Source organism: Simochromis diagramma, unplaced genomic scaffold, assembly GCF_900408965.1.
Source record: "Simochromis diagramma unplaced genomic scaffold, fSimDia1.1 OVJJ01000618.1, whole genome shotgun sequence".
Classification (NCBI taxonomy): Eukaryota; Metazoa; Chordata; class Actinopteri; order Cichliformes; family Cichlidae; genus Simochromis; species Simochromis diagramma.
Window position 1 is genome coordinate 6,055,839 of NW_024387423.1, and position 18,588 is coordinate 6,074,426.

The following is an 18,588-nucleotide window of genomic DNA, read 5'->3' on the forward strand; positions in this document are numbered from 1 at the left end:
ATTTGGGTTGGCCTTCTTGATGCAATTTGTTATGGCTAATATGCCACTAACCCATGAGAATTCTCTGTTGAACCACTGAAGAGAGTGCAGGAAGTTTGAACTGTGGTAATAATATCTTAACAGCTGCGAGTTTCAAAGCCAGCAGACTCCAGTGAAAATAAAATTTGACTTTAAACACTTAAAGTCTACACATATTTTTCTTTCCTCTACTTCTGAACTGCCTTTACCCTTTTGATTTCTTAGGCAGATTACTTAAGCAAAGGGTGCTGAATATAACAGCATCACTAAAGTAATGGGTTTTACTATATAGTCTTTTCAGTAGTGACTTTTTTTTTATAAACGATAAGGGTCTCTACGTGATTATATTTACATGTGTATGTAATATACATGATGATGACTTCTTTTTATGTACCCTTCTCAGGCACAAAGACATCAGCCCTCAGTCGCAGTCAGTGATTTTGAAAAACAGCTTTGATGATCCAAAGCTCGCAGCCGAGCTCCATCAGACTTTGGCTGATTTTGAAGCAGACCTTGCAGGTAAAAGGGGCAAAAATATAAGCTACACTGAATAGAAATGTCTTCACTGAGATGTATACATCCAGCACTGAAATTGAAAGACAATTCCTAAAGGGTTTAACCTGTTGATCATCATAACACTGCTGTAGCTGGATCAACTGAAGTAATCCTGTAAATGTTCTACACAACATAAAACACAACACTTTACGATACTCCACATGAAGCGACTTTTCCACACTAATTGGATTACCTATTAAGACCTGGATCTGTCACTCTTTTGCAGACCATGAAGATGTAGTCTCAGCAAAAGAGGCTCCTTATACCATGTCTAGTGACAGTAATGAGGTTCCAGTGTCTGTAGTGGACTTGGATGTGCCAGTTACAGCCATAGATGAAGTACTGGAGGACTATGATCATAATATTATTGAACACGAGGTGAAGTCATTTACCAGGAAGGAGTCAGCTGTCAGCAAAGGTAGGAAAAACAACCAGTGCATCAGATTTAAAATGGTTTGCTTTTCTGTATTATGTTTACCACAATTTTTCTTCCCTTATCTTATCACAGAACATGGCTTTTGTCACAAGTCCAGAATGGAGCCCGAGAACAAAAACAACAATGCTTATACAGAAGCAGTCAATAATAAAAGAAACCATACAAATACTAAGGGTTTGTCTCAATCTGAGCAGCACACTAAACCAGCGGAGAGCAAGTCTGTGTGTGACAGAAAGGAAAAAAAGATAAAGGAGAAAAAAATTAAAGAGATGAATCTCGTCGATAGCAACAGCGTGAAAGGAGATAAGCAAATATCAGCTGTTAAATCTAATGATGACGTGCACGAAAACATGGAGAGCACTGAGATACTGCCTGACCCTGTGAGATATAATGCTGAGTCTTTTGAGAAGAAGAAACCGGATTTTCCACCAGCAAGTCAGAAACCAGTATCTACGGAAAAAGATGAACAGACGCATAGGGTTTTCCCTACTTCACATAATAAAATTACTCGCAACGTCACATCACGATTTGGTATGAAAACCTTCACTGTGATCCCTCCCAAGCCCTCTGTTATAAACACTGCTAAAGAACAGTCAGGTGTTCGATTTACCATTGGTGCCATTAAGATCGACGATCAAGGAAACATGGTGAAAGAGGGTATCTCCAGGAATAATGTCAGTAGGTCTTCAGAGTCACAGATCAATTCTGATGAGGGTTCTCCTCTTCTTGGGAAGGCCAAAGCTTTTTGGAGCTCAAATGAAAGACAAGATACTCCTGTGAACCCCAGCAAAGATAAAGCTGAGGAGAGCAAAAACAAACTGAAAAGTGCTTCTACAGCAGTCACAGAAACTACACTGAAGACCAGTAACACAGAGTACCTGAAATCAACACAGAGTACAGTTTCTAAACCTCCAGAGAGAATCCAACCTAAAGAGGTGGTGAAAGAAGAAACTAAAGAGCCTATAAGGAATGTCAAAGTTCCAGACAAAGGCTGTGTTGAGGTGGGGAGCAAAAATTCAGTACCCAAAAATGTTCAACCCCCAGCTGACAAACCTATCATTCCTCCTTCAATACTTCCAGACTTGTCCTTCCTCAGACCGCCCAGGCGAACCTCAAGCCAATATGTAGCGTCTGCCATCGCTAAACACCCCCCAAAGACCTTAGCGAAACCCAGCTATGTCCCTAACAGCCCTGAATGCTCTGCTTCCCTGAAGACATCGACTACTGACCTCCAGAAATCAGGTCGATCGATGCAAGTTAATCCGCGACAATCTTCCCTGTCGTCTTTGTTAGAGAATAAGGAGAATAGCTCTAATTCTGCAGTCAGGTATCCTGGTCCTCAAAGATCTACAAGCTACCCAGAGTATATGTCAGATCAACAGAAAGATTTTAGAGAAGCAAACAGGGGTGGATTTGAAAATGGTGTTGTAGCCACCAAAAGAAGTTCTGATATGTTGGAAACCAAACCAGCCAAGAATAATCACGCTGAGTTGAGTGGATCCACCAACAAAAAAGTAACTGCCAATGACCAGGATAATGTCAAACATATTCAGCTTGGAGGTCCCAGCCCAGCAAAAAGCAATGCCCTAAACTCATATATCAAACCACCAACAGCCCCAAAGACCATATCTCAAGGACAGACAAATGTAAGTAAAACCTGGATTATACTGTTAATATTACAACATACGAATCTTGAAAATATACTATAAATAATTGTTTTTATAATTCACAGAACTCAGAGGAGACAGCTTCAAAATCTCAACTGCCTGAAACAGTGTCAGACAGCAGTGTGACGGTGTTTGGGCCAATTAAAAAGTTCAGACCAGTGATCCATAAATCTGTTGAGAAAGAGACGTCTCTGCACAGCAGTCTGATGGAGGCAATCCAGACAGGTGGAGGCAAAGACAGGCTGAAGAAAGTGAGCTCAAGATAAAATGATTTGTAGGATAGCGTTTTGCCCATCTATCTGGTTTCATATGTTCATCTAAACAAGCTAGGTAATAATGTTGGCTGATTTTCTCCTTTTTTATTGCCTTGTTAGATATCAACTTCTGGCCCCAGCTCCTTAAAGAAAGGGCCTTATGTTGAAGAGGAGAATGAGAGGTCTGCTCTTTTGGCTGCCATTAGAGCCCAGAATAACACCGGCAGGCTGAAGAAGGTAAAATATTATCCTAACAGCTAAGAAGTATCATTGATCTCTATATGCTGATATCCAGGGTGGAAGTAAGAGGGATGTGATCTAAAACATACAAGTATGAGTTATTATTTTAACATTTATGCATGTATAAAAAACACTTCCTTATAAATATCTAAAATGCTGTTCTTTTTAGCATGCAGTTACAATGCTTCTCCCATAGATCACCATTTGGATGCAGATTCAAATGTATCCAGTATCCAGTTATTTAATATCCGCAGAGCATAACTCCTAATATTATCTATACCCTGTGATTTCTGAGTGCCATTTGCAGGTCAAATATCCTGTATGTACTTAATAAACATCAGCATGTTTGAACTGTTGTTGTGAGCATGTTGCTATGCCAAATGTAATACATAGCAAAGCTGATAATATCATTTTATGGTGTACGCATATGGTTTTACACAGTACGAGCATGTGTACCCGTTACATTTACAGTCAAGAAGAGCTTGAATTAGAATGTAAATGCTAAACACTTTGTCTTGTGTTATTAGTTCATTAGCAGCTTACACTGCAATGCAGGTTATGCTAGCACATGTGTCTATTTTCATCCACCCTTTTGGAAAGCGTTCTGTGGTTTGCTCACATTTGCGTACCAGAGTGGAATGAAAGAGGCAGAAAATGTGCTACTGCTGCTGAAACATCTGTGGCTCTATTCTGGAGGTTCCCTGCCAGATCTGGAATCTCTGGAATGCTGTATGACTTAGTCGGAAAACAAAACTGTTGTACTTCTTTGAAAAGGAGGGTAAACAGACTGAATATGTATATTAAATGGAGTTATAAAATAAGTAATGAGTGCTCATATAAATTTGAATGTCTCTAACAAGAAAATAGAAAAGGCTTTGTTTGTCTTTCTAGCTATGCATCAGGTGTATCAGGAGTGTGTGTCAGAGACTCATATGGGAGCAGCTGTCCTTCCATATGGTTACATGTCTACAGTTACCATTGTCTCACCACTCTGTGTGACAGGTCAAATCTGCAGCTGCCCATGAGCTTGAGAATTTCAGAAAGTTGGCATCTGAAGAAGAGAGAAGCAGTCCAAGCTCTCCCTCTTCCCCCGAGAATTTGACCTGCACCTCTCCTCTCTTTACGCACCCACCACCTCCACCACCACCGACGATTGCACCGCCACCTCCTGCCCCTGTCTTGCCCCAGGGTAAAACTAGCTCTGTGCCACATTCGAATGCGAACGCCCCCAGGAACCCTGCTCTAGCCAGGGAGGCTATGCTGGAGGCGATTCGCTCTGGATCTGCGGCTGAGAGGCTCAAAAAGGTAAAACTATTAAAAATATATAGAGAAGTTTACAACTCTGAACAACCTTTGTTTGCTTTATATTAGCAGCAGTTTCATGAAAAACATCTTTGGTCTGGTTTCACACAGCTTGCCTTGCTGGAAGACATCACCGGCACTACAAAGATCTCCTGCGGTCTAGTAGCCAGGAAACTGGAAATGAGTTGCAGATTGTAACACGTACAAAGATAAATCTGACAGCCATACTGTACTGCTCCATGGGTATTTTTGAGAGGATAAAGTTCAATTTTAGGTCAGCAGCTATGGAAAAATAAGACTTCTGAAACTTTTGAATTGTTATTTTTGCCCTGTTTATACCAGAAAGGAACAATAGTAGCGACTGAATAGCATCAAGAGGGTGAAAAATCAAAGAACTCCCGATCACATGTTGTTTTGTTGCCTCAAACTGTTGCTCCTGTCATTATCACAGTGGAGAAATAAAATGACATGTTCAATTTCTTTCAACTAGGTCGCAGTTCCCAAGAAGACGGTTCAAGTGAACGGCAAACTGGGAACAATCCAAGCGAGCTCCTCAACAATCCCTGAGCAGTAAGAGGGGGAGCCGGCATCACCACAACAAGACATAATAGATTAAGTGTAGTCTTAGTTTCTGTGTTTTGCCATAGTGCTTTTACAGCAGGTGTTTGGGGAAAAACAGTTTGAGTTGCATTTTCAGTGAATGCTGTCTGATATATTTTTTTGCACTGCAGAAATTGTGAAAATCAAGTAAAAATAAATAATTCAGAATAAGGTTCACACCTCTTACTACTAATATTGGGCCTCATTCGTACATTGGTGTAGTTCTAAAAGGAACAGCAAAGCGGGGATGTAATTACTTATGAATGAGGAAGGATTTAAACATTTCTTCTAGCAAGAAGAACCTCACTGTGTTAGTAGCCAAACACCTGCAACATCTGTCTAACAAAGGGTGCGATAGGTGAAAGGTTTGCAGTTCATGTTCCGCTTTGACAAACAGTAGCTTGCTGGAAAATGTTCCTTTCCACCTTTGTAACATATTGCTGTTCGTAAATACATCCGCTGCCATCCACCCTTGAATTCACAAGGCGCAACTAGAGCATTGACATAAATCTGTGCCAATGAAAGCAAAATGTAATAGTATATGAGACTTTCATATCATTTTGTGTTGTGATCATTTCCATTTGCCTTTACCACTGTAGGTTTCAAATGCCTTATATGCCTAATGCTAAGTCAGTGTTATGCACATATTGTTTGTTTAAAAAAAATCGATGTGAGGTGCAATAAGTTTGATCAGATTCTGGACTACTTCCTATTTTATTGTAACAATTAACATTATTTAAAACAATTTTTTTTTGTATATTTAAGAAAACAGTAGGTCCGTGAGCAGTGCTTTAAGTGTATTATTTTATGGAGATCTCGTCCGTAATGCCAACTTCCACAGTTCAGACTCTAAGGAGTCATGTTGTAACAACTGGCTGGTGCCTGTTAGTGCACTGTGCTCCTGTTTAAGCTTCTAACCTTCATTTGTGCTGCTGTTAAAAATCTGTAGATGCTATGTTGTGATATTTCTGCCTCACGGTGGAAAACATGATAAGCATAGCCTTAACATTTGCTATAAATACATACTGTACATACTGTAGCTGAAATAGTTTTTGGGTTTTTTTGACATTTCAACATTTTGAAGCATTTTCATTAAAAACCATAAGAACAGTTTCACAAAAAGCAAAGTGATTAGTGTATTAAATCGATAAGATAATCTAAAACCAGCTTTAGTAAAGCTTATGTCATAATTTAAGCGTTATTGCATTTCTTTCTGCTCTGTAGGGGAGGTTTAGTGGGTCATAGCTATGAGTGAGAGCCATTAAATAGTTTGTATTAGATACGATTAAAGTCCATGCTGGATCAGCGTTAGAATGAAGAAAAGCTTACGCTCCATATTCAGGTAAAATGTTTGCTGCTGTGTATTTCGAGACATCTTTGAGTAAAGGGGGTTAACTAGTTTTATAGACACTAACTTTAATTTGTGTTTACTTCATGCATGATGCAAAATTCTATAACTTCAGAGGTAAACTTTAACTTAATTTTGGGAGGGAGCTACAAAATAAAAGCCTACAGAAGTGTATATCTTGTAAATCATTGCGATAGATTTGCTTTATTCCACTGACTGAGTGAACGTTTTTATAAGCTATTGCTTTTTATGTTTAAAGTGCACATTGTTTTATGGAGAAGGTTAATTTTGTTTACCTTTTTTTTTGATTCAATAAATACATTTTGTAATCAAGCAAAAATTTACCTGCTACTGTCTTTTGTTTTGATTATATAAATGAAAATATGTGCCCCACCTCTCAAATAGCAATTAGACAGATGTTAGGTTTAGCAGATGGCAGCATGAACCTTGCCCTGGAAAGCATCCCACCCCACCTCCCGATGTGTCTGTGCCATTCCCAGCACTGTGGTTCGCTGGAAGACTGTGGCTATCCTGCAGTCCTTATGAAACATATTGTAACCTCTCTGCCACGCCACAGATGAGCTACTATTCCGGGCAGCAGCTCATGGCCGTGACTCATCACTATGTGGTCACACAAAATTACTCTCAAAGAACTTGAACCTTTCCTGTATTCCTGAATCCTGAAACATTAGACTTTGTGCTGCTTCACTCCCCCCACCCCTCAGATGCAAATGAATGATGCAAACATCCAGATTTTATTGCAAATTGAACTAGAAATGCATATTTTGTGCACGCACATCCTGGTTCGCCACAAGTGCCGTGTAAAAGCTAGCAGAATTTGAACACTGAGGCTTTTTAAATGCCTTCTCTCAAGGTGTTCCCAGACAGACAGGTTAATTGAAACTTTCACAGCGGAGAAAAAAATATCAGAGTGCAGAAGGGTGAGCTCGGCCAAGAGAGAGAGCTGTAAATTCCTGCTGGGACCACAGACTCTTTAGTGGGTTCGCATTCATGCTCGCTCTACAACCATTCTAATCCTCCTTACAAATATGTGAAAGGGTGTGTTTGAGTGGGTGGATGTCTGTGTGTCAGTGGGTGGGTTAATGCGGGTGATATTTTTGTTCTGAGCCTGTACGTGTATTTGGGCTTGTGCCTTTGTTGCCGTTCCAAACCATTTTAACCAGCCTACCAACGTAAACAACCTCCAAATCAAGAATTACCAGAAGGTTACGCCACATAATCGAACAAAAATATAGTCATTCAGGTTTGACTCTGGTTCTTGATTTTATTCCTCATTGCTGGGTTTGTGTTTGTTAACCATTACATATTAATGGTAACATGTAGGCCTGAGCCTGTTAAGGGTTAGATTTCTGACAGCCTCCATGTTCACTAATGGAAAAGGGATCAAAGACAGCACAATAAGTTTAAAATAATAAAATAAATAGCTAATAAGTACTAACCATGGCCTTATGTCCCTCCATAGTGGCCCATCCATAATCATGTGAGAAACTTTAATAAACACTTCACTAATTGCCTGGGTGTATATTACCCAGCTTTGTTAGTCTCGACTGGGCGACTTATGAGTGATGGACACGCTGACTATCAGCAGGGGTTGTGCTCTTTTTGTTTTCCAGTGTTGGCTAGTCTACTATGTATCTGATCAATCATTTAAACAAAAGGCCTGTGTGAAGCTGAATGTCTGATGACGTAAAATCAGCACAGTGTGTGTTTACTTTTTGCTCAAATTTCAGACATAAAGCGAATGCTTTGTTGCATGCTGTGTATGTCAGCGTGTGTGTGTGTGTGTGTGTGTGTGTGTGTGTGTGTGTGTGTGTGTGTGTGTGTGTGTGAGACTGGGTGGCTTCACAGTGTCTATTCTTTAAGTCCTGGCATATGCAAACAGCTCAGGACTGACGAGTTCTTGCAGTTCAGACTCTTATGGGGTTTCCCCATCACTTATGAAGCTATTCAAGCTTTATGTATGCATAAAAATGAACTGAACACTGGTTAATTCCTGGTGGAGACAGAAGGGGTGGGGCACTTGTTTCAAGTTGTTCTCTTTGATGCATTACAGTCTGCCTAAAAAGTGTGTGTATGTTTTAAAGTAGTTAACAGCCTACATTACGAAAACACACAAGCTACGTTTGCAACACTGACGTTGCTTTCAATAACATAAACATGAGAAGCTCTTATGCAATATGGGGAAACTCAGAGGGGTGAAAACACACCAGTGCTGAGAGATAACTCAGAATGAGGTCTGACCCTCAGTTGTGCAATTTACATACCTTCCAGCTACTGGTGTTTTTGTTTCAGATTGTGCTTGTCAGAGCACGGCTCTAATTAAAAGCGGAGTCCTTAGCTTTAGGCTGCAGGTGTATCACTTTAATAGCACTCTTTACATGCAGCCACCATGGTTCACTATTTCAGTCCTGAGAAGTAATTTTAGACTTTAATCTGTAGGCCTAACACTGACATGCTGTACTGCTTCTTTTATTTCATTTCTTTATGTTTTGCTTCTAAAAAGCTAGACTTGTATTCTTGTATTTTTAAGGGATTTAGAGCAATAGCCCAGGCTTCAGTTTCAGCTTTCTAAGGGTCTTTGACAGTTTTTCTTTGGACATTGACTGCTTTTTAACTCAACTGATCTTTTTCAAAGGATTCTTTTTTGGTCAAGCCACTTAAAACTAACCGAGGAATCATTAAAGCATAAAAAGGCACTTAATTCAAGGAACGAACCAGTGTTGTATCTATATATAAGACAACTTAGCACATAATCAATTTTGAACTTTATCTTTAGGCATTTCTTCATATTTCTTTAATTGAATCTACAGAAAATGCTAAATATAGCACAGTTTGACAGGCACCAACAAGGTGATTCTAAGAGCTATTAGCAGAAAAATTGGTATATCACAGCATGGTGTGCAGTGTGTTCTGCAAGTGGAGGACAAAAGCACAAGTGGCCAAAAAAAAAAATATCTACAGCAGATGAACAGTATCTGAAAATCATGTCCTTTTTAAAACAAACAAACAAACAAAACAAAACAAAACAAAACAAAACAAAAAGCTTAAGCAAAGATCTGACACAGGCCCTACAGGTGATCCATTTACTCTTCACTGAAGCCTTATCAGTACTGGTCTCAGCAGAAGGGTGTCTGTCAAGAAGCAGAGAGAAAAGGCTGCGGTATGCCAAATCACACAAGAACTGGACTAAAAGTTCTTGTCATGGATTGGCCTCCCCAGAACCCAGATCTCAATATATCATGTGGAATCATCTTCATGGAGAACAGACCAAAAGGCAGCCAACATCCAAGAGCTTTGAATATCCTTCAAGAAGCCCATACAACTATTCATGAATGCTACTTAAAGAAATTACAGGAAAAAGAGAGATAGTTCAGGTTTGGTTAAAGAATAAAGGTGCTCATGTTAAATATTGACTTTCAGGCTCGTTGGAATTACAGAAACTCTGTTTTTGTCTTTTATTTTCATTCATTAAAGGGCACAAACGTTAGAGTCCCCAAACACAAGAAAACGAGCTACCCCGACAGCATGACGTTATGTCCGCACACAGCATTTCCGGCTCTATAATCCCCTCCGTGTGCTCCCTGACAGCAAGAACTGAACGCCAAGTTCTAGTGTAACATACATCTCCAGAAACCACGGGAACCCTCTGAACACGCCCTCCCCCACTTAGACCTGAACGCCGCATTAATCGGGTCTCTCTAGTGGGCGTGGTCTAATCTAAATGGGAGGCGTCGTTTGCGAGGGTGTGTTTGTAAGCGTGCGCGTGTGTTAGAGAGAGAGAGAGTCCTCCTCTAGCCGCATGAGATGACGAGTGCCCTGCAGTCTTTACAGTCACTGTTTTTACGTTCTCCTCTCCTCCTCTGTCTCTAGCGGTTCACTCCGGAATGCTCACCAGCGTGTCCTGATCCAACGCTGTCGTCAGTCCCTTCATCTCCAGCCTGCCCCGGCTCTCCGTGTCCGTCCGCGTGTGAGGGTCGCAGCCTGCCCGAGGTGCTTTCGCTGTAAGGTGGGTGCATGTTTCCGAGAGCATGCTTCTCGTGCGTGTTAGAAGAGTGCTCATTGTGGACGTGTAGTAAAAGTTTAACGATGACACAAGCCATTATGAATGTTCGGGACATGTGCGGGACCTGCCTCCCTCTTTGACAACGGTGTGTCATTGAACTTTGGAAAGTTTATTCATTGCGCCGCTCTTCGGCAGTCACTTGAACTGACCATGTTGTAAACCTACAAGTGGAAAGCTTCCGCTGAAGATGCCCCAGGCTGGCCTGTCCTGAGGCGAACAGGCACGTCGAGAAGCCGTGCGTGAATCTCGTGCACTGAATCTCGTGCATTTCCCAAACCTTTCTCTGCGTTTCTTGGCATTCCAGTTTGGAATTCCAGGAGCCTGCCTTGTTTGTAGTACTTTGAAAGCAGTCTGCAGTGGCCCTTTAGCCTTCTTTGTATCCAGTAGGACTCCAGCTCCCCGTGTCCACCTCCCCCTCCTCCTCTTCTCCTTTACACCCTTCCCAAGAGTTTCACCACTCTCGCCTTATCTCTTTATCCCTTTTGCAGCATTTACTCCGGGAGAGGGGAGGGAGAGGGGTAAAGGAAGTTGTTCCAGGGATACTCTTGTTGCCCCATTGCAGAGGTTCTCAAAGTGGGCTCCTGGGACCCCAAATGGGTCCTTGAGTGGGTTCCAGGTGGTCCAGGATAAAGTGAGACAAGTATTTTGTTTTTAATGGGTTGTAACAGGTGTCACTTTAGTTGGAAGCAGAATCAATAATGCTCTCAGAGGGTGTAAGCTTCAATCCAGGCTCCATTATAGAGGCTGCTTAGTGTGAAAATCTTTAGGCACCCCGTCTTTGAGCTTCACCCCAAATACTTTGAATGCACAAGGGGAGCCTGTCTGTTGAACACTTCAATCTGTATTGCACGCTGTCTCTAAAGGCCGTTGGAGCACATATTAAGTCAACAGCCCAATATTTTGTCTGTTATACAATACTTTGAGAAACATGTTTGGTGATCACAATTTTAGCAGTGAAAGGATTAGTAAATGAGAGAGCCTGATCATTATCTAACTTTATGTGGAAAGGTCCTGACAAAGCAACTCTTCTTAGGTCCTCTAATCTGCCTTGTCATTTGGGCATTCGTCCAATCAATTTCTTTATTGGCTGCATGTGGTCTCTGCAGAAAGTTACATAACCGCCCAAATTTATGATTCTAGAGACTATTGATGTTGGCCTGTGTGTTTTGAATACAGATCAGTGTTCTCTCTGGGAATGTGGGGTGGGACCAGAGAGGGGCGCTTGGAGGCTGATGCATGACTGACTACTACCTTTTTTTTTTTTTTTTTTAATTATTATTTCTTTTTTTTATTAAAGTACTTCTGTAAATGGATTATTTGCCAACTTTGACTGTCTCGTCAAATTATGGACTATTTGCTTTTCTCTAAACTCAAACTTATCTGATGATCTTCAGTTTCCTTTCAGCCTCCTCTTGTTTAACTATTATTGTATAAAATTAGTCAGCATTAAAGTAGGAATTGTATCTAGTTATTTTGAATACAACTACAACATTAAGTTAAATCCTTCCAAAAAAGGCTGCTGTCAGCCCACTAATCCAGTTGTTGATCTATTCACCAAGGTGTTTGTGCTTCACAGACTGATTGACCTAAATGAGGCAATCAGATGAAGGACACTTTTGCAGCCATTCCATTTACAAACAGGTGGTGATAACCTATGGAGCAGAACCTGTCAGGTGTGTTGTTGCTGGTGGGGAAAAACCAGCAATATGAGGCTGGCTTCCCTAGAATGAGCTCTGGGATAGCTCATTAACTCAGAAAAGCAAGACTTCCTAATTGCATTTAGTTATTTGCTAAGTTGATTCTCAAGGAACTGGACTGTTAATTGAAACAAGGAAAAGACACACATAAAAACAGCACAAAATTAAACATAAAACACCCGACGATCAATAACCAATGAACTTGTCTGATGATTTTTTTTTTTTTTTTTTTTTTTTTTTATTTTTTTTTTTGTTTTCAACCCTGGTTCTGATATTAAAAAAGAGATTCCAAATCCACAGCATTTAAATTTGGTAGCATGTCTTCAAATTATACTTAATATACCATTTCAGAGCAAATACAGGTAGAGGGCAGTGCTGCCAACTCCTCATAGCTTACTTAAGTTGCCAGTTGGTGCACATGAAATTGGGAAGTGCTTCTTAAACAGAATCATTATTATAAAATCTTGCAACTTAATGATCCTCGTTCCTGCCACCAGAGAGCCAATCAACAGCAGGACCAAACAAAAACATAAGCCACATTCCAGGTTATGTTCACAACTATATTATGATGGCATGTCTACTTATTGTAGTCAAGCTGTACTGTACCATGCAAAAGCCCTGAGCCAACCCTCATTTATATTTGGTAGGGAAATGGGTGATTTATTGAAACATGTGCAAATATACATAGAAATGCATTATATAAGGCAAAAACAGTTAATACAATTCTCATGAACTTGAAAGTTGATTTTTGGCAACCTGTATTCATCATCATTACGGCTTAAATGAGGCCAATCCATGGCTGGTGGTGCTGCTTTGTGGGGATTTCTTTTTCCTCTGTCTTGCTATGCTTTTAAATCTTAACCTTTTCCCCCTGTTTCCCTTCCGTAAGAATAGCTTTTTGACAGCAACCCATCTACTGAAACCATTTCTAATGAGGCTTTAGTGAATAGCCGATGTATCAACTGAAGCGTCAGATGCATCTCTTGGGTTCTGTGTCAGGTCTTTGCTTAAAGACATGATTTTCAGATGGTGCTTATCTGCTGTAGATAGTGTTGTATGTCTTTTTTTTTTTTTTTTTTCGTCCCCCTCTTAAGGCTTGCCACTTCCTTCAGTCCTCTATCTCCAGTTTCCTCAAATTTTATAAATTTAGTCCAGCTCAGTTTGATCTATACAGGGCCAAATCACTGTATAACAACAGTTGCCTTAAAACCCTTTCGTTGTAACACCCTACAATGATACAGGCAAGACAGAGATGCCCCACCCACCCAAATGAGTAGGCACTTTGGTGGCAGTGGGAAGGAAAAACTCCCTTATAATAGGAGGAAACTTCCGTAGCAGGCTCAGGGAGGGGCAGCCTCTGCTACGACCGCTTGGGGGTGAGAGGACGAAAATGTAAATGGTTAAGCCCAAGGGCTGGAATGAAAATGAGTGACAAAGCAGCTAATGCCCAAATAAAAACCTTGAACGATCTCTCAGAAGGCCTAGAGAACTATTACTCAAAACCAATTTAAAAATGACATGAAGGTCAGCGCTCCTTGGAAGCAAATTGTAACAACATCAGGGGTAGCTAAAGAGATTTACACAGAACTGTAGGTAAGTGAAATTGTTTTTCTTGGTTTATTGTCTTTAATGGGAGTTCGCATGATATTTGGTCAGATGAGTTGAGGAGTTGATCAATTTGCCACTCTGGGCTGAGCTGTTAATGATGCAAAATATTTAGCATGCCGTAAAACATGACCGATTTTTAAGCAGTGTTTCAGCACAAGCTATTTTATGTCCCCGTGACCACTGAAAGTTATTGCTCTTTCCCAGTTTAGATGGGATCTTGGTCTTGATGAAATCGCTGCCAAGTGGTGAGACTTGGTTCTCACACAACTTTGAAGTGGCCTTATCACGTGGCTGCTGCTACATATCGTTTCTATATCGCAGAGGTAAAGGTTTGTGATCATGGTGTCGGTCAACAAGGTTAAGCAAAAACAAAAAAACCTGTCAGATTTCACGAACCTTGTCAGAGAGGTAGCGCATGAGTAAAAGAAGGACCCATTACATTTTGGTGCAGACTTCGGTCACTTTTTGAAAACAATGGAATAAAGGGCATTGACCTCGTTGGGAATGCTCTCTCTAAATGCCCTTCTAGTTTGATTATTTTGTGGTCAAATCACTGCGCACATGGCAACTGCCAGAGCTGCGGTTTCTTTCACCCCCTCCAGCACCAGTCCTGCTATTTCAAGTCAATGCTAAGTAAGCACAGGCATGATGGGGCATGAACTCTGTACAGCTACAGGCTGCCAAAACGCTGCTGACTGCACGTATTCCAAAGAATTTTACAATAAGTTATACTTCAATCCCACAAGGATTCAGGTTTGTGTATTTCATAAGAATCTACAATGAGTTTGGTTCTGTTACACACTTTTTTTTTTTTTTTTTTTTTAAATATCGTCTGCTTTGCAGTAATAAATCCAATTATTTCAAAGCCAAGACTTGAGTCTCGTTTTAAACTCGAGGCGATGTGACATACGGTAGGTACGTATATGTATGCAGTGGGTATCTCTGTTACTGCTGCTTTTATAAATGCATAGTTTCACTTGCTGTCCAAGGGGAAAATTAGCAGAGATATCCTGTTAACTGGTATTGGTGGTGTAAGAGCTTGTGGTCGTGCTCTAAGCAGCATTCCATCAGGTCTTGCGTCAGCTAACAGTCATTCAGAACTGGTTGGTCTGGGCTTATACACTGTTAATACCCCCCCCTCCCTGATGCCATGACACCATTAACCTAGGCCTGCTCAGGGACCACAGCATAGTTCATGTTATTCCACTGACTCCGGATCTAAAAGCAGAGCAACTTTACCCTTTGTGCCAAAATGTTCAGCTGAGCTGTCAGTGATTAAAAACTATCTCGTGATGTTAGGGACAGCTTTTTGAGTTTCTGGACAAAGGTAAATTTAGACTCGGTTGCATAAACATGTATAATTTATTTCTTTTTTTGGACTGTGTATACTGTTAAAATTGTATACATTGGATTGAGTGTCCCCGACTGCTTACAGAATAATGAATGCCTTGGTATCTCAACTATAACTGCTGAGTAATCATGTATTGCTTTGTGAAAAGTAATTTCTAAGAACCTAAACCCTTGCCAGAGGAAAAACTTTGTGGTGTTATTCTTCCCCCCCCCACCTCCATACTGTAAATATGGACCTGTATAAACCTGATTCTCACCACTTTCCACTTGTGACCTGAGGAGATGCAGTGCTTGCTTGTCTAAGTACAGTGGATAGTTTCTCACTGTCTGGTGTTGGCCCAAATGTAGCTGAAAGCCTGTGCGAGTGGCAAGAATGTTTCCTTTATTCTGCAGGTAACGAAACACCTACCTGAGCCCGTGGTCGCTTGGGTGCAGGTAAATGTGCTGTGGTTGCACGGTGATGATGAAATGACCCTTCTTATACATAGTTACAATATTTAATTTTTGTTCTCACAGTGTAGCCCATTGTCTTTGTCTGGGTGCAACCTATCTCCTACTTTTACTTAACATCTTTATCAGTCTTACTATGTTAGATGGAATCTGCAAAGCAAAATTAGCTGTCTTCATGAACTGCGTGATTAATTTTTTATTTTTTCCCCTAGAAACTATCCCCAGCAAGAACTCTTAACAGTATTTGTGGTGTTAGTTATATCTGTTCTGGACTAAATTGGTGTCTTAGTCTCTCTTGTGATCTGAATGCCACACCATTGACTATGAACACGTTTATTTTTCTGTACATTACTAGATTTTCTGCCCCTTGGTTTTCCAGTATTATTTCTCAGTCTTAGAAGGGATTAGGACTTAATGTGGTGTACTTTGGTACTTATGAATAGGACTTATGTTAAGTCCTTGTTAAGGTAATTGTTTTTCAGACAGCCAAGTTTGTTAGCATTCCTAAGACTAAGTAAGTAAAATAAGTCTTATTCCCCTTTCCCCTAAAGTGGTCACGTAGAACTCAAGAGCCTTTCTGATTTGAGTTTTCATTACAAGGACAGTTTTATTTGGGTTTGATGTTTTTGTATGGAGGATGAGACTGTGTGACTCAGTTTTGGTTTTTATCAGCTTTATGGTGTGGCATTTCTTTGCATGTTACAGCGCTGTACAGTTAACGGTGTTGGGTGCTCCCACCACCTAACGTGTTGTAAAGATGGTGTCATGAGAAGGCAAATACATCTAATGTAACCCCTTGGGGCCACCACTGCAACCAAGTTGAGTGCAAGCATCGTGGCTCCCAAGCCTGGTCCATTCATCTATGCCATTGCATAAGACCAGTTCTCCAAAGCAGCCAAGTGAAATCCTCATCCAATTAGGCACTGTCCACATTTCCAAAAGGCTTTTCTCTCCTAGACTGGTGCTATTCAGCCTACCCCGGCATGACATCAGGCCCTCTCTTATAGCCCCACTTTACGCTGCTGCTCACAAATAATGAAAGCTGCCAATTAATGACTAATCAAGATGTGCAACAAGCACATCCACTGAGGAGTGACTACCATCTGATCTGCTGATTAAAACAGAAGACAGAGATCCTCTGTTTAACTTTTTCTTTCGCATTGCTGTAAAAACCACCAGCTCTGGCAACCTTACTGGAAAGGCTTAAACATTGATAATTTCAGGTATTGGCAAGTGTCAATAGTTATTTGTGGGTTTAATATCTTACAATACATGCAGTGAATTATATTTGTTTAATAATATTCAAGATATAAAGAAATTACACAGATTTAAAGATAAACCTATGGAGCCTAAGGTATCGAGAGTAAATCTCCAGCTCACTCGATTTACATTATGGTGCTGTATGTGTCGAAGTGCTACACCCTTACCACTCACACTCTGGCATGTCATACATTTCTGTAGGTTGCCCTGTCATAGGACGAATTGATAACATGCAGCTTTAAAAACTGAATATTATCACTTAAGGTGTCTGGCTTCTTTAAACATACAGAAAAATGACTGACCTTCCCTCCCTCAGGGTTGGGTTACGGTCATTCCCTTCAGTGGGTTCTCCACAAGTCCCTAGACATGAGTTGGAGCTGTTTCAATTCTTGAATTGAGACACTGTTTATGGTCTGGACTGAAGCACAGGGGCTGAGACTGAGAGAGGGTTTGGAGAAAGGGGCGGTAGCTGGTCTGTTACACTGCAGCATCGATTAACTGTGATAATCGGAATGGGTAAGCTTGCCATAGTTATTGTACCAGAGTCTGATCTGTTCAGATTTAGAAAGTTGTATGTCAAACACCAACTTTGGGCTTCGTTATGTATTCCATGTCAAGAAGGGGCATTATAAGAATTCTTAAAAACACATTACCTGATATTTTTTGGACACTTGGGAGCAGTAGAAACGAGCTGTAAATATGGAATTGTCATAATCACATCTGCTAACAGATCAATTGGCAACCATCTGGCAAATGCCAGTCGCAAAGGGAAAAATGTGTTTCTCAACTAGTTAGTGAGACTACCGTGGTTTGCAAGTCACTGACTTGTCTGCAAACACTCACCAGCTAGTCTCTAAGTGGTCATAAAACTGAAAGATGGCCACAAATCAGAAATGGAGACAGGTGCTTTCAAAGTAAAAGTTGTGCTTTTGAAACATGTTGGCTGCAGCAGTCGGGGACAAGTTACAGCAAACAACTGCTCAGCTGGTAGTTAGTGTTGATAGACAAATCAGCCACAGGCAAAGATTGCAAACTGCTAGTGACCAGCGCTATCAGCAGGAGGTTTTTGGTGCTGCAACTTCTTAAAGAACAATTTCAAATAGCGAATGGCAACAACAGTTGGGGAAAAGGAAAAATATATAAGAGGTGATTGTTATTGGGATGCCAACTAGTCTTTGGTCATTCATGGATGGATGGATTTTCTTTCTTTCCTGGTGATTATTTGTTTGGCAGTTCTTTAGAGACCAAAACCAATCCATCTATTTTCTGCCACTTATCCTAGTTGTGTAGATTTTGAATCTCTATTACTGCAAAAAAAAATTATTTATTTGTTTTTTCCAGCAAAAGTAAATTGGCAAGTACAGATTTGTGCAAAATAAATAATGTCTAAAGACTTTTTTTTTTTTTTTTAACAAACTTGGTCAGGACGGTCACAATCACACAAAGGTCTCTCTTGTGACTATCTCATAAACATTACATCAGTCATTAGAGTCACTGCAGTGAATTCTTTTAACACCCATCTTTGAGCTATGACTTCACTTTAACTACACGCCTCAAGACGGACACATAAGCCCCACCCAAAGTTCTCAGTAGGACAAAGATGGGCAATGCAGGCGTACATGTAACCAAGCAGCAGTTATTACAGCTGCGTCTAAGGAAGCGGCAGGGGCTGGCAATAACTGGACGTTCATGATTGCTCTTCTCCAAAGACTGTGTGAA

At 40.6% G+C, this 18,588-nt stretch overlaps 1 protein-coding gene and 1 pseudogene across 10 annotated transcripts in view; both read left to right on the forward strand.

Moving 5' to 3' along the window:
• The window catches only part of cobl (cordon-bleu WH2 repeat protein), a 51,101-nt gene extending 45,689 nt beyond the window's left edge, over positions 1-5,412 (forward strand). For all 10 annotated transcript variants that reach the window (XM_040012765.1, XM_040012770.1, XM_040012768.1 and 7 more), the window contains 7 exons: positions 422-537; positions 800-991; positions 1,082-2,655; positions 2,742-2,927; positions 3,051-3,167; positions 4,173-4,475; positions 4,963-5,412. In XM_040012765.1, the coding sequence (XP_039868699.1) occupies positions 422-537; positions 800-991; positions 1,082-2,655; positions 2,742-2,927; positions 3,051-3,167; positions 4,173-4,475; positions 4,963-5,046 (2,572 nt within the window). In that variant the 3' untranslated portion in view covers positions 5,047-5,412. The remainder of the gene's footprint in view (positions 1-421; positions 538-799; positions 992-1,081; positions 2,656-2,741; positions 2,928-3,050; positions 3,168-4,172; positions 4,476-4,962) is intronic.
• Positions 5,413-10,180: 4,768 nt separating this feature from the next.
• LOC120722040 overlaps positions 10,181-18,588 on the forward strand; it is a 62,494-nt pseudogene continuing 54,086 nt past the window's right edge.